The sequence below is a fragment of the Halichoerus grypus genome, chromosome 10 (genome assembly GCF_964656455.1).
Source record: "Halichoerus grypus chromosome 10, mHalGry1.hap1.1, whole genome shotgun sequence".
Taxonomy (NCBI): Eukaryota; Metazoa; Chordata; class Mammalia; order Carnivora; family Phocidae; genus Halichoerus; species Halichoerus grypus.
The window spans coordinates 19,693,322-19,709,042 of NC_135721.1; the positions used below are offsets into that span (position 1 = coordinate 19,693,322).

The window sequence follows — 15,721 nt, forward strand, 5'->3', positions numbered from 1 at the left end:
CCTCACTTGTGACGTCCTCAGGAGTTGGTGAACAGGAAGATGCCTCTGTCTCTCACCCTGACGCTCACACCCACACACAGGCTCACACTCTCCGGCCAGCAGAAATCAGCCCTGCGCTCTGCTGTCCCTCCTCCCCATCGTGGGCACCGGCCAGCCCCAGGCCCTGAGCCCAGGTGCCAGCTCCCTTCCTAAGCCCCGCCCAGCCCTGCCCTGGCTTCCTGTTTCCTGTTGCCGGCTCCGCTCAGGCATCCCGGCTCTGAGGCAGCACCGCAGAGCACCGCGCTGCCTGGTCTGGACGGCCCGGCTCTCACTCCTCAGACCGCCGCCGCCTTCCCCGCTGACCCACAGGCTCCCCGGTACTTGGGTCAATCACCCTCCTCCTATTATATATATGAGTTCTGTTTCTCTGTATGCTCCTTGGACCAGGTCTACACTTCTAACAGCCCTGCATTATTCACATGTTAACTTAAGGGGCATTTTGGACACCCAGGCTTCCAGAGCACGTGACTGCAGTGGTGAGGAGGAATGAGCACTGTGGCCTCTGCAGGGCGGGACGCGTGGAGCCCCAGGCCGTCAGCCTCTCTGAACCTCGGTCTCTTCATCTGAACGTGGGCATGGTAATGAGAGGGGCCCCACCTACTTCCCACACAGAGAGGTCATCCTTGCCGGAAGCCTCTGTAGGCCATAAAGTGCTACATGACTCTGAGCCTTTATTCGTGGTCTCTGGCCTCAGGGAGGTGGGTAGACAGTGCAAGGTCGGGTGGTAGTAAGCGTCAAATCTAGTGGAAGGGACAAGCTCTCTCTGTGTGCTTTTCCAACTATCTGGGCTGAAAGGCCAGGTTTTTGCTGTAGTTTTCTTCATTCTCAATCCATCAAGAAATGATACTTTGGTAAAATACAAAATGTGGTGACAGTATCACATTGACGTAAAGGGTTCAAATTACTTATTCTCCCGTCCTATAAAGACCTGTAGCAGGTCAAAGACCAGTGCCGTCCAAGCACACGATCAGTGGGCTTTGTATCTCCTCTTTTATTCCTTAGTGTTCATTTTGATTAATTTTACAAGCAGCTCAGGAGAGAGGGTCACAGTGGCTGAAGTGGGCTTCACTTGCAGGACGGGCTTGGATGGTCTGGACGGTGGGGCAGGGAGAGAGAAGAGCAGACCGTGGACCAGCACGCGAGGCAGCAGGAGAAACATGCCTGGTGTGTTCTGGGGGCAGCAAGAAGTCGGGGTTTCTATGATAAAAGCCATGGATACTGAGTCCCAGAGCAGGGGCAGGAGAGATCATGTGGTGATGAGCCATCTGGAGTATTCCAGACCTTGTCCCATAAGAAATGGGGTCCCTGGGGACGCCTGGGTGGCTCAGTCAGGCACCTGCCTTCAGCTCAGGTCATGATCTCGGGGTCCTGGGAGCTCCCATGTTGGGCTCCCTGCTCAGTGGGGAGTCTGCTTCTCCTTCTCCCTCTGCCCCTCCCTCTCTCCTGCTCATGCTCTTTCAAATAAATAAGTAAAATCTTAAAAAAAAGGGGGGGTTCCCTGGAGAGTCTTGAACAGAAACGTACCGTGGACAGTATTTAGTGTAACTGAATGTGGCCCTCCTCTCTAGCACATCAAGGTGAAAGGTAAGTCTTATTTATCAGTGTGGCCTCCTCAGCCTGGTACGTGCTCAGCGGGTGTCAAGTGTCCGTCGCTGAGGGGTTATAAAGTATACTGGGGGGCAGCCAGGAGGCTGAGACCGGAGCAGGAATGAGTGGGAGATACCCAGGAACAGACGGGCCGTGGGGACAAAACAAGGAGAGAGACGATGATTCCTTAGCCTCGGAGGCCAGGGGATGGTGAGGACGGTGGTGGTGTGCCTCATTCCCCCCGTCCGGCACGGGATATGCACAAATAAAGACCCCAGCCCACAGCCCTCTCTGACTCTCGCTTCCCAGCACTCCCCGCTCCGTGCCACCTGTCGGGATCTGAGCCAAGCTCCCTCCTCTTTCCAGCCTTAGCTGGATGACACACACTCAGCTGCTTTAAAGCTCCCTGGTCAATCTATTCCCAGGGCCACAGCTGCACCAGGTCCCCAAGAAGCCCTCCGGCTACACTTCTCTGCTGGGGAGGGAGGGGAGGCCAGGGCAAGCACCTGCTCCACAAGCAAGCCAGACGGCCTAGGAGCCAGGGGACCAGGAGCCAACCTCTAGCAGCAGCGCCAACGTCCCCCACGTGGGCTCCCTTGGGGGCCCGGGGGCCTGCTGTCTGGGAAGGCCTGCGAGCTCTTTTCTCTGGGGTCAGTCTTTCCCTGCTCCCCTAGGGTGCAAGGGGTCCCTTTCACAAGAGCTGCCTCCCCCATCAGCGTTGCCTTCCCCATGCTCTCTCTCCCATCCTGGGGCCTCTGTTGAGAGTCCAGGAGGCTGCAGGTGTCAGCTAGGGCATGGGCCGGACCACACGCAGACTATGACCCACCCAGAATGTACAGCACCTCCCACCAGGGCTGCTGCGAGGCCAAGGCTGGGCTCCCACCTGAAAGGTCTGGTAGACCCTGGCCCCACTGGCTCAGGGGATCCGCCCTGCACATTTGGATCCACTTTGCAATTTGCAAAGCACCCCTGGGGGTGGACAGGACAGGTATTACTGGTAGCCATATTTTCCCAATGAAGAAGAAGTTCCGAGAAGCTCAGTAACTTGCTCAAGGTCACACAGCTGGGAAGCAGTAACTCCAGTGCGGTTTCTTCTATCAAACTGAGGTTGCCGTGGCCTCCTAAAGAGGAAAGGTTTGTCGGGGCAAGGGCACGACGGGCCTCTGCTAAGCACTGGCTCTCTCTGGTGCTTGCACACATTTAATTCCCCCAGGCATCTAAGAGGAATGCATCCTTATCATCTCTGTTTTTCAGGGGGGGAAGCCAAGGTTCAGACAGTGACTTCTTCAAGATCACATGGATGGTGAGTGCTGGAGCTAGGACTTAAACATAGGTCTGTTGTATCCTGAAGATGGTGCTTTTCCCTCTACACTAAGTCCCTGTCCTGGGGCCAGGGGTGGGAAGGCTGGAGGACCCACTGACCCTTCCCCGACTCGGCCCTGCCCCTCCTCCCTCTCACTGGTCCCTCTCTGGACACATTTCCACACACCTGCCCCTGACTTCCTTGCACTTTCTGTCCCCAGGGCCTCACTCCACTCCCGCTGATGTGCCCTCCCTCTGGTCCTGGAGACTCACAAGGATGAGCCAAAGGGTTGCCAGGTCTTTATTTGCTATAGGTGGTGACTCTTGTCCCCAATGCACCTGGATGGGAGGTGGGAGGCGGAGTTCTCGCCCACAAATCGTAGTCACACGGGCAGATGGGGAATTACCAGTGGGCTCTGACTCAGCCTGGCTCCCCCTTCAGCCTGCACTGGGGCCCTCCACCTTCTCCCACAAGGAGGAGAGGAGAGGGGCACCCTGGGAATCTGGGAGTACAGCCTGGAGTCTGAAGCAAGCTGGAAATTCCTTTGAAGTCCCATTTTATCTTTCAACTTCACGTGAATTTTTCATTACAGGCCATAAAATATCCATGTTTGCTTTAATATTAAAATGCTTAAAATTACTTACCAATTAAACGACTTAACTTCTACCCCCCTGCCCCTCCCAGTCTTTAAGCAGATTTAGCAGCGGTGCACTTTGGTACGCGCAGGTGCCCGGCCTCTGGCTCTGGGCCCCCTCACCTCCCGCCGCTGCAGCCCTCCCACCCTCCGCTGTCCCTTTCGCTAAGGCCACCATGCACCCTGACTCTCCACCCCACGGGAGAAAATCCTGCCCTGCTGAGAACATTTCCTTGACGGGCTGAGTTACAAATCTGAGCTCCCATTCTCAGCTGGAAGGGGCTGAAGGAAAGGAACCAGCTGTCTTCGGCACTTGCAAATAACTTCTGCCTCTGAGTCGAGCGCATAGGCACGCAGGCTCCTAGAGCCCATGGGTCGTGCCCCCTGGAGCACTGTTCATCTTGGGCAACCCCGGGGCTCCCCCCCAGACTCAGAGAGGTTCTGGCCGCCAGAACCTGGGCTTGGGGCCGGCCCTGAAGCCCACACTTAGACAGCGTCCGGTTCTCCTTCTTTATTCTGAAGGGACCCATCGGCCTGCATCTCCCCTCACTTTGATCAGACTCCCAGGCCTGGGCTCCCTTCCTCCAGGTTCTCAGGTGGGGCTGAGGCCCAGGGTGGGTGTGTGGACGGGGAGGAAGGGGCCTGTGCAGGTTGTCCGGGGGTCACTGTCAGGCTCTCTTACTGCCCCTTCCAGAAGGAAGTCCCAGCTCTGCTCCAACTCACAGTGCAAGTCCTCTGGTCCCTAGGGGCTTCTGGTTCAAGGCAGAGAGCAGGAAAGTTGTGAGGATGATGGTAGGGTTCCGAGCACGGGGAAGGTCAGGGAGCTCTGCAGCTGGAGGGCTGCACCCCATGGCCCGGCCCTAATGGCCTCAGGTGCCTGCAGGACACACATGACTGACTGCTGTTTAGAGCATGTGTGCGTGCTCACGTGCGTGCGTGCGTGCTGGGGGGGAGGTGCCGTAACACTCACCGGGGGGTGCTTGCGCTTCCGCCCAGGCCGCCCCACCTTCCGAGCGGTGGTGCCGGGTTCCTGCCGCTCCTCCTTGCCACGAGCTCCGTCCTGCTCCTCTCCCTCCTGTGGGTACAGACAGCCTGTGAAGCCGGGGCTGGATCCAAGAGGCCCCTCCCCTGTCCCCCGACCCCCACGACGGCCACACTTCCAGGGCCACGCCAGGCTGTTCCCCCTGGCAGGGGCGGCCTTCGCCCGTCTCTGGCCTGGCAAAGCCAGAACCCACCCTTCGGACCCCGTGTAAACAGAACCTCGGGGGACTTCAGGGTAGACGTTGCTGGCCCAACGCTATGTCGCCCTCCCTCCTGGTGGACACGTTTTCTTAACCCCGGAATCACAATGCGTGCTCCGACAAAAAGTGTGTTTCTGGATAGGAGTTTGTTTCTGTGAAACACATCTTACACGGGTACAAAAATTAAATGAGTCTCATATTTAATGGATCACCTTTCTTGAAAATAAGATCCCCTGAAAAGAAATATTAAATTGAGCAATTGGAAACAGGAGCAACACTTGGAATGAGGACCATGGCCAACGATGGAGAACTTTCATGGCCCCTGTGAATACACCTGCTGGGGAGCGCTTGCCCCGTATGCCTGTCACCCCCCAGGAGCATCTCAGGGACAGTGTCTTGGTTCATCTGGATGCCCTCCCTGCACTCATGGAGTTCTGGACCCGAAGTCTGGTTTACAGACCCACCTCACCCGACACCTGCCAGGGCCGGGCCCTGCTACGTTGTCTCATGGAGCATGGAGTAAGAAACCTAGAAAGCCCTCCTGCCTCACTGCTCCAGCAGCCCGGCCACAAACCACCCACAGGTCGCTTCTGACTCAGCCGGCTCCAGCATGACTAATCACAAACAGAAACAACGCTGGGGAAGGACCCTGACCCAGCGGAGGGACCGTGGGCAGCTCTCCAAGCCCCTGCAGGATGTCAGGAGCCAAAGATGGCTTCATGGTCCTCCCTGGGGAGGGTGCCACCCCAGAGCAGCCCCGGTGCCCCAGGAGAGAAAGGGAGGGTGCCCAGGTTCCCAGTGGATTTAATCAAGATGTCCCTCAACATCCCACTCAACTTTCATTTTCTGTGATTTCAAAATAGCTTGTGGTTTGCCCGTCTGTGGGTGGGAGGGGAGGGTCCAGGGTGGAGAGAGAGTGTGCACCAGGACCAGAGACCCCTGACAGGCTCTTTTCAGGAAAACATGGCAGAGAAGCTGTGAGGGCAGGATGGCCACAGGGGGCACATACCCCACGGTAGGCCAGGCCTCTGGTGCTGGGCTGTCCTTGAGACCCCTGCAGACAGCCCTGTAGAAGAAATGATCACTTGGATCGCAGAGAGAGGAAGTATTACCAAGGCACCCTAATCCTGGTGATGGTTTCAGCTGCATCTACGCAATGGCGGTGAATTTCAGGGCGAGACGGTGCTTTGGGTCTGACTCTACCGCTGCTAAATGGGCACTGTCTTGATCATCCTGACTAAGTAACTCAGCGTTTACAAAACAGAGTCAATGTGAGGTCATGTGAGGTCATGCAACAGCACTGGGATTTAGAGCAGACCAGCATGGGTTTGGGCCCCGCTTGTCCATTAGCTAGTTACAGTATATCACTTTCTCCGAGCCTCACTCTCCTCATTCGTAAAAGGGGAGCATGAAGGGGCCCATTCTGCCTGCTTCTCAAGTTTTTAAGAGGAATGAACAAATGTTCTGTCCCCTTGTCTGTTTTGTGCACTGCTGAGTTTCCAGAGCCTAGACCCGGCCATGCACTTAGTGAGTGAGTATTCCACATGCCCGCCCCCCTGCCACCGCCGGGAAAGGGGGGGGGGGGGGGGGCTTACATATTCCCTGGGGGCAGGAGGCCCGCTCAGCCCCTGTGTTTGCCTGGAAAGCACTAGGCCAGACCTCACCAAGCTGCTGACCATTCCTCACAGCAGGGCCCCTGGGACTGGAATGCACAAGGCAATAGGCAAGAGGGGGGCACCAATGTGGATCAGGATCAGTCTGGGTGGCCACAGGGTCTGGAAAGACTCCTACCGCCCAGAAATTCTGGGCTATGAACTATTTCTTTAACGGACTGCATGGAAGATCCCTCCGACAGAGGGATTCATCTGAGTTTGTTTTATTCTGAACTGACCTGAGATGCAAAAGCCATTCTGTGCCCCTGCTCAGCACTAAGGAACCACAGTTACCCCACTGCAACGACCTAACAACAAAGACACTTGGTATTTCGGGACCCCTAAGCCCTGGCTCCCATCAGTACGTGGAGAAAGGCCCAGGGGCGTCTGGCAGGCAACTCCTGCACCACCTGGAGACTTCTGTGATTCTGCACGTTGGTGACACGGGCTATGTGGGATGAGCAGGAGATGCTCGACACATCCTCCCCCGTTGTATTCAACGCAGCCGCAATACACCCGGGGAGGAAGGAATGCCCGGATGCCATGCCACCTAGCCAGGCCCCGCCGTGTTGAGAGTGTGGACATCACCAGGGCAGGCCGTCCCGTGCTGAGCCCAGCGCAAGGTGCGATATGCCCCGTCTGGCATTCAGGCCTCAGGCTCCCCTGGTTTGTGCCCGAAGAAACCAAATCTCCCCAAGAGCCTGGGTGGGGGCTCGAACCTAGGTCTACGCAACTCCTGACCCATGCCGTTTCCATCAGGCCCTAGAGTACGGCTCTGTGAAAAGCATGTTGTTTGGGGCCAACATACACTCTTTCACCATGTAGCAATGTCATGAGGGCAAAGAGAGGGTGGCGGGACCTCCTGCTCCAGGCCTGCCTGAGTTCACACAGAGTTAGAGAGATAACACACAGAGGAGGGTGAGCAGATGGCTCGGGGCCAGACCCCTCAAGGAGGCGTATCAAGTGGTCCATTCTTGCATCTGTCATGGGGCCGGGTTCATTCAATATCTTTGCTGATGGGCTGAGCAAAGGAATGTAAAATATGCTTATCAAATCTGTAAGCAGCACTGAATTAGGCGGCATCGCTAATACTCTGAAAGGGAAGAGTCTGATCCATGGGGACTTGGGCAGCTGGAAAACAAATTGAGCAGGAACAGACATGAGCCCAGGTTGGTTTCCTCATCCGTCCACTAAGGGGACTGAATTAGTCAATCCCTACAGTGGGAAGTGGCAGGAGGGGGGCAGAAATTCTAGTTGGGTGGGATTTGGAGAGGGCGGGGGGGGGGGGGCGGTGAGCTGGACTTCCTGCCCTGCTCTTGACTCACTAGTAACTTCAGGCTAGTTACCCTGAGTCTTGCTTTCCTCAGCTATAAAACGGGGATGATAACATCTCCTTTACAGCGATGCTGTGACAATTCAATGAGGTAATAGTCTATCCAAAGCTGACACATGATATAGTCCCTCAAGAACCGCTAACTTCTGCTCCACACATCCTGACCAGAACTATTCACAAAAGTGCATCCCGCCCTCCCTCCCCATCCGCATGCGAATCCCAGCGCCCTGCATTTGCAGCCATCACTCACTACCACAGACAAACCCCAGCATCTGGCTGGTCCTGCTGCAGTGAGATACTCAGGAACACGGGGCTCTCTGATCTTTCCAAAATGCAAAGCTGATTATGTCACTCTGCAGAGCTTAAGCCCTTGCTGAGGGGGCTCCCGGGGGCCTGCAGGATCAAGCCAAGCTCCTTAGCCAGTGTGAAGGAAGGCCCCCAAGATCTGGCGGGCCACCTTGGTCTCTTCTCCCCACTGCCTTCCTCCCACCCATCGCCAACAGACTGCACCAGGTGCAAAAGCAGGCTGCTTCCCTCCCCAGCGCCTTGGCATAGACCGTTCCCGCTGCCCCAACTACCTCCCCCTCAGGTGGACCAGCAAACCCTTACTTTTCCAACCTCATTTCCCAGATTTCCTTCCCCTAGGCTCCCTCCTCTGATCCTCTGACTGAGTCATAGGTCCTCCCTTCCCCATAGAACCCACTCCCCAGCACTGCGATTGCTAACTAGTGTCCTAGACAGGCCACGAGCCCCTTGGGGGAAGGGGCTTTGTCTTACCTCGGCACCCCCAGTGCCTATACCGAGGCACCTAGTGTGAGGCAGGCACTCAAAAACCCTTGATGAGTGACTGTCACATCGTAGGTACACACACACATTGGGGCACATGCAAATCCACAAACCGGCACGAATATAACTGTGCGTGAGGCTCTAGTGCGGCTCTGATCTCTAGGATTTGAAATCAGGAAACAGGATGACTAAAATGTACTTTCTAGCTTAAACACAATCATGTCACTTTACATTTATGTAACTCTTTACAGCTTTCCAAGCACCTTCACATTTGGTGGCCTGTTAGATTAGGTAGTTACCATCAGCCTCTCTAAACTTCTGAGGCTATGATTTGACCTAGATTTCAGCACAGCTCACTGGATGGATTATTTTAAGCCACATACAACTTCTCATTCTGATGAGCTGGGCTGTGACGATAATAATCTCTCGCAGTTGTACAGTACACGGTAATTAACAAAGCATTTTCACATACATTGTTTCATTTTGTTCTTCTGCTTTACAGAAAGCAGAGCCCATATTATTTTCTTCTATCACACAGGCGGGAAATCTGAAGCTCAGAGGGGTTACCTAACTTGCAGAGATCAGAGAGCCAGGAAAAAAGGCTTTAGAACCAACATTTAAATCTTTTGATTCCCAACTCATGGGTCTTTCTGCCACTATGCCCTACTAGGCTCCGTGCTCCTGACATGTGTCACCGTGTGCATCACCGGGAAACCATGAGCAGGCAGGCAATCCAAGGCAGGGGCACACATTAGCATTCACATGTACACATCCACGCAGCTGTCTCAGGAGGCTCCTGCCTGGACATAGGACCCCTCCCCTTAAGAGATCTATGTCTCACCCGGAGCCAGCCAGCCAGATGTACGTGCTCCCTCCAGAACACACACCGGATGCTACTGACCCAGCATCCGTTGAGCAGATGTCTCAAGTTGGTGTTTGAGTGGAGGGGATGAACTTGCCGGATCTAGCCAGCCACTTGCCCAGACCCTTTGGGACAAGAAGCACGTACAGCTTTGGCCAGCTGGCTGGCTGGCCTCCAGGGGTCCGTCCATGATCGTGGAATTCAGTGAAACCAACTGGCCTCTCCGCCAGGCCCAGCCCCCATTATGGGCTGCCCGAGGCCCAGGTCTGCGGAGCAACGGCCACAGGACCCCTCATACCACACCGTGCACACATGCTAACAGGTGCTGCACGCCCAGGCTGGGCCTACATGCAGGTGGGCGGCAGGGCAAGCTGCTGGAGAACAGGGGGTGGGGGGAGGATGAGGCTGCTGTGTGAGTGACCACACAGTGGCCCCGGGAATGGTCGCACATGCTCATACTTCCGCAGAAACCCCCAAAGCCCCCCGCTGTTTCAGTCGCCTCCCAAAGCTATCAGCCCTCTGTTTCAATTATTCAACAATATTCAACAAGTAGTCATCGACTGTTTAGTCTGCTTCATACTATACGTATTGATGAAAGCCTCCATCCCTCCCAAAAGGCCATGCTCTTGGAGGGTACCGCCATGTCCTGTTTGGCCCTCCATGTCCCCACAGCTCCCGGGGACCCGCACACAGCGGGTGTTCCGTAAGTGCCAAATGGTTGAAAATGGCGGTGCTTGTGGGTTTTCCCAAGCCCTCCGGCCAGGGCTGCAGCCCTCCCCCACAACCTGTGCACCATGCTGGGGCCTCACTGCCTTCCAGAATGGAGACTCCACTAGGCACATACCCAGTGCACTGCAGCCCAGCCATGTCAACCTCTGTGGCCTCAAGGCCGACGTGAGGCCAGGCCAATGGGCGTGCTCAAAAATATTTATCCAGCACCTACTGTGTACTGGACACAGAGATAAGCAAACACAACACTCAATTTAGGGAGAGAGGCAACACATAAACGAAGAAGAACCTGAGTAGAGTGTCCCCCTTTGTGGACCCGAGCCCGCCCCAGCCCTGCACAGTCCACCAGCTCACCCCAATCCCACCAGGGAACCCCTTTCTGGATGCACTACAACACTACATAGGGCTTGATTCTTCTCGATTTAAAGAGGGAAAGAATCCAGATGAAACTGCTTCAGAGCCATGTGACCTTTGCGAACTTTCTTAACCTCCCTAGGCCTCAATTCCACATCTATAAAATGGGGATTATGAGAGGCGATGCCCCCAGGGCAATCGTGAGGATTAAGTGAGTTAATTGCCAAGCCAAGGAAACTCCTTTATATGCCCTTCCATACCGTGCAAACGTTGCGTGGGACGGTTATAAGGAATATCCCTAATTGCCCTGTGGCTCTCCACAGGGCAGGGCCAGGCCAAGGTGCCAGAAAGGAAGGGCATCGACGCCCCCCCTTCCCCAGCTTCCTGGGACACCCAGTGCAGCCTGCCCTTTTCTACTCTGCAGAGCTGAGCTCAGCTTTTCCCACCAAGGCCTTGGGGGACACGCTTCTTGGTAGGGAGGGGCTCCATCCCCAGCCTGACCAATAAAGGCCTGAGGGACCCTCACCCAAGCTTCTGAAGGTAGTCACGGCCTCTCCCAACAAGAGTTAGGGCTCCCTGTCTCTTGCCTCAGTGTTGCTTCTATTCAATGTGTGAAGGGAAGAGGGACCTCAGGCCCACCTGCTCTCAAGGACCCAGAAACAACCTTCCTTCCACATGCCAGGTTCTCCATGGACTTTCAACCCACACCATTCACACCCCACCTGTATTTTCCACACTCTTACCCTGTGCCCCTGAGGTCCTGGGGGCTGCAGTGGATCTACAGCATGAATGTGCAGGTAGGCAGGTAGATAAAGAGATCGCTAGGTAGGTAGATAGCAAGCTAGCTGGTTATCCAAAGTAAGTCCCAAGACTAACGGAACACGTGTCAGGCCCCCGTGTTAAAACACACACCACGTAAACCTCTCATTTCCCCGCTCAGAGGCCACATCGCCAAGTCACACAGCAGAGGCCAGATTCGAACACAGGTCTGTCTCCAGAGTCCCAGTGACGCCTGCTCACAACTGTATTGACCTGAACCGGACGTGCAGTCAAACCCCCTCTCACCGAGCCGCACAGGTATCGCGCGTTTTGTGAACCGAATGTGTGTGGCAACCCTGCGTCCAGCAAGTGTTTCCAACAGCATGTTGCTCGCTTCGTGTCTCTGTGTCACATTCTGGTAACTCTTGCAATATTCCAAATTGTTTCCTTATTATTATTATTACTAGATTTGTTATAGTGACCAGTGATTTCAACTTGCTGACAGCTCAGAGGGTTAGCATTTTTTAGCACTATTTTTAAGTTAAGGTATGTAAATTTTTTAGGTGTGTCATTGCACACTTGATAGACTCCAGTAGAGTACAAACACGTTTATGTATTGGGAAGTCAAAAAAAGTTCCTCTGGCTTGCTTTATTGCGATACTCGCTTTACGGTGGTGATCCGGAAATGAGCCTGAGATCTCTCTGAGGTATGCCTGTCCTATCTAACTTAGAGAACTTTAGAGAATCTGAACACGGAAACACAGGTCCCCGTCAGTGCAGGGGTGGGCACCGTGTGCATTAAACACCTGCTCCACGTGCCCAAGCATCTAATCGACTCCACTGAGCTAAAAATGGATGCACCCTTCTTCTTAGCTGGGTTCCTGAAGAGGGAAGGGGACAGCTGCCTTTTCTGTAACTGCTTGAATGTCCTAAGAGGGATGCTATTTCAACAACCCCTATAGTGACTATTACAAAGCAAAGAGCCGGCCCTCAGCGATAGTGTGTGGGCATCTGAGTGTAATGAAGGCAGAGCGTGCCCGAGCAGGCAACAGACCTACGGACCAGCAAGAACAACGGAGAGTGGAGCTGGGAGAAGCCCACCCAGGGTGCCCTCGAGCCTGTGGACCGACCGCAGGAAGTGGTGAGTGCCCAAGGGAAGTCGGCACTTGCCGGGCCTCCGGGTGGGCCTCGGGTGAGAAGGGAGAAGCCCGGCCACAGCACTGGCCACACACGTGTCCATACACGCACATGCACTCAGGCCCACATGCTGTGCTCGCCCAGCACAGATCCACATCCCCTGCTGTTGCTTCTACTTCTCCCCAGCTGTCCAGGAAGGGCCTCCCCGCCCTGGATGGTAGGCAGGACTTGTATCTTCCTATCCCCTTTCCTTTACCAGGTCCTCCAGGAAGGTTTATTCAGTTCATCTGACAGAACTGCAGAGCCCTACTACGTGCTGGGTACCTGGGAAGGTACCTGGAAGGAAAGAGAAGAAGAGGAAAAAAGGGAAACAATGCAGGAGGGAGGGAGATGGGCACACAGGCAGGAAGGGAGGAACGGCGAGCAGCCGTGTGGCCACGGCACTGTCTTCACAGAAGAGTGAAGTCCGGGGTGTATGTGTGCGTGCGTGCATGCTAGCCTCGTACGTGAATTCTTACTGGACATGAACGCCCCCAACCTCCACCCCAGGGCAAAAGCGCTGCCACACCGAGTAAAGCATTCTCTGACCATCCCGACTTCCAGTCTAGATAAACAGCCTTGAACCTGTAGCAGAAGCACCGTGGGCAGGGCTGTGGGGCATCCCGGCCGGGAGGCACCGCTTCACGCAGGGGACCGCCGGCTGAGTGCCACGCCCCTGGACTAGCCACTCACTGGCTGTGTGACCTTAGGCAAGTGACCTCACGTGTCTAAGCATCCATTTAGTGGTTAATAAGCTAGAGTGCTGAAAAATACCTTATGGAGCAGCCCTAAGAGTGAAGAGTGGATGTTATCCACACCAGTACTTCTCAGATGCCCTAGAGGCCTGGCTAAAACAAGGACTGCTGGGCCCCAGCCCCAGACGCTCTGACTGGCATTTCTAACCTTTCCAGGTGCCACTGGTGTTCTCAAAAGCACCGCGGGTCCCCTACAAACTGTAATTCAAGGCAGACGGAAGAGATCCCGCGAGCGCAGAGCTTAAAACAGCACCTGGCAGAGAGTCAGCACTCAGTGCATCTTGGCTGTTGTGTTTCTGAGGCCAGAGGAAAGAGGGGAGCCGCAGGATCGGGGGCCCAGCCTGGGGCTTGGACTCTTGGCCAGGCGCTGATTCATATTTGGGGATCTGAGGAGGCCCTTCTAGCCCCAAGGTTGGAATGCTCTTGGTCCCCTTTGCTGCTGCCTCTGTCCCTCCCCTCCCCTCCATGCAGGGCCTGACACCCCACCCCGGCTCCTGGCCTCCCTGTTGTTCACCTCCCCACCCATATCCCATAAGGCCAGCTCCCCCTCCCTCCACTGTGGCCACATTTCCCCAGCTGACGTAGCCTGGCCAGAACCCCAGCGCTCAGCTCCCCCAAACCTGCATGGTCCCAGCCTCCCCACCAGCTCCCTCCCCATCCAACACATGGGCGGCAGGGTAGGGGAGGCCGCAGGGAGAAGGGGCGCTGGGCAGACCCCTCTCTATGCACTCCCAGCTCCTCAGCTCTCACCCCTGGCTCCGCATCCAGCCTGCCAGATCCAGGCCCCCGGCTATTCCCTTGTGGAGGGCTCTTACCACTCTCATTTTCCTTCTTACCCTAGCCACCGGGTACTTCCTGAGCACCTACTCCGTGCTAGTCAGGCCCTGCCCTCCAGGGGCGGCAGTGGGGCTGGATGTTACCCACACCAGTACTTCTCAGATGCCCTAGAGGCCTGGCTAAAACAAGGACTGCTGGGCCCCAGCCCCAGACGCTCTGACTGGCATTTCTAACCTTTCCAGGTGCCACTGGTGTTCTCAAAAGCACCGCGGGTCCCCTACAAACTGTAATTCAAGGCAGACTGAAGGAAGCAAAGGCTTTGATCAGAGAGGAGCGGTGAAAGTTAGGGAAAGGGCCCACCAGGCGGAGGAAGGAGCATAAACAAAGGGCTGGCGGCTCCAGGAAGTACCAGAGTGGAAGGTGCGTGGAGGCGTGGCCGGGAAGGAGGCTGGAAGGGCACGTGGGGCCCAAGGCCAGGGGGGTGGCCACACCCCTTCCCTCTGGCTCACCGAACAGTTCCTTAGTGCCAGGTGCCTCTGGCGACTCTGCCAGGCTCCTTGGGCTGCAGCCCAAGCCCATCTTCCCCCTCTGCAGTGACATGGCACCTCTGCCCCAGGCCTGGCTTTCTCCGGCTGCCATGGGTGGCTGTCAGTCTACCCGCCCCCCCCTCCCCGGGCAGCTCCCCGGAGCTGTGGGAGCCAGCCCAGAGATGCCAGGGAGGTGTGCCAGGTGAGCCAGCATGCGCCCCGTGGGTGTGGGCGGCTGGGGAGGAGCACCCACCGAGCCCCGGCCCCCGTCTATCAGCCCGCTCTATCAACACCAGAATCTGGGGCTGGGTGTGTTTGTTGCCGCATGAGCCAGAACAGTTACTATGGGTAGATAATAATAGCAATCGTAATCCCTCATAATTGGACCAGACTTTGCTGTTTGCAGGGCATTTCCATGCCCATGACCTCATCTGACTTCCACAACCACCCTGTAAAACAGGCACAGCTAGAGTTACTATCCCCACTTTACAGCTGAGCAAACGCGAGCCCAGATGGCCTGAAGTCACATCTCCAGGAAGTGGCAGACTCGGGCCTGGGACCAGGGCCTTGGGCTTCTGACTCTGTCCAGGGCATTTTCTCTATCCTGAACTGTCAGAACAGAGAGCCTGCTCTGCTGCTCTCCATGCGAGGGAGCCACGGCCTCTGCTATCTAGGGTAACAAGAGAAGCTTGGCCTGACTGTCCCTACCTTCCCCACCTGCGGGGGGCAGCTGACCCCCACCTGCAAGTGTATGGACACAGAGCCCTGTCAGCACCAGTCAGGGCATCAGACCGGGTAGGGAGGTCAGGGTCACCTAATCCAACAGAGGAGCAAAACAGACCCGATGGGGGGAAGGGAATTATCCCGAGCCTCCACTCGAGAGCACAGGTGGCCGGCCGCAGGTGGCCCTGACTCTGTGTGGGTCGACTGCTGCCTAGGACAGGAGTAGCTCAGAAGGCCCATAGGATAACCTGGACTACCTGTTCTTTCTCTATGGGGTCAGAAAGAAGGGGACCTGTAGCCCCTAGGAGCCTGGCTCAGCGGGCCACAGCAAGCACTCTCTCCCCGGCTTGCTGGGTATACACCCCCCAGTAGGGCATTCCGCATGATTCCAGGCTGGGGAGGCAGGTGACTGGGCTTCGTGCGCACACCTGCGTGCGTGTCCGCACAAGGACCGACACAGGTGCGGCAGCGGGAAAGGTTCTGA

At 56.0% G+C, this 15,721-nt stretch overlaps 1 protein-coding gene and 1 long non-coding RNA gene across 6 annotated transcripts in view; one reads left to right on the forward strand and one right to left on the reverse strand.

Annotated features, from left to right (window-relative positions):
• DNMT3A (DNA methyltransferase 3 alpha) overlaps positions 1–15,721 on the reverse strand; it is a 102,346-nt gene that overhangs the window by 58,517 nt on the left and 28,108 nt on the right. For all 3 annotated transcript variants that reach the window (XM_036110232.2, XM_036110230.2, XM_036110231.2), the window contains exon 3: positions 4,534–4,638. In XM_036110232.2, coding sequence (XP_035966125.1) covers positions 4,534–4,638 — 105 coding nt within the window. The remainder of the gene's footprint in view (positions 1–4,533; positions 4,639–15,721) is intronic.
• Positions 253–3,595, forward strand: LOC144379195 (uncharacterized). Of its 3 annotated transcripts, XR_013441624.1 has the most exons (4): positions 253–356; positions 472–2,760; positions 2,881–2,929; positions 3,150–3,595. It is a non-coding gene; the product is annotated as an uncharacterized LOC144379195 (long non-coding RNA). The 3 variants fall into 3 exon arrangements; XR_013441623.1 differs by having other exon boundaries at positions 472–2,929; XR_013441622.1 differs by having other exon boundaries at positions 472–3,595.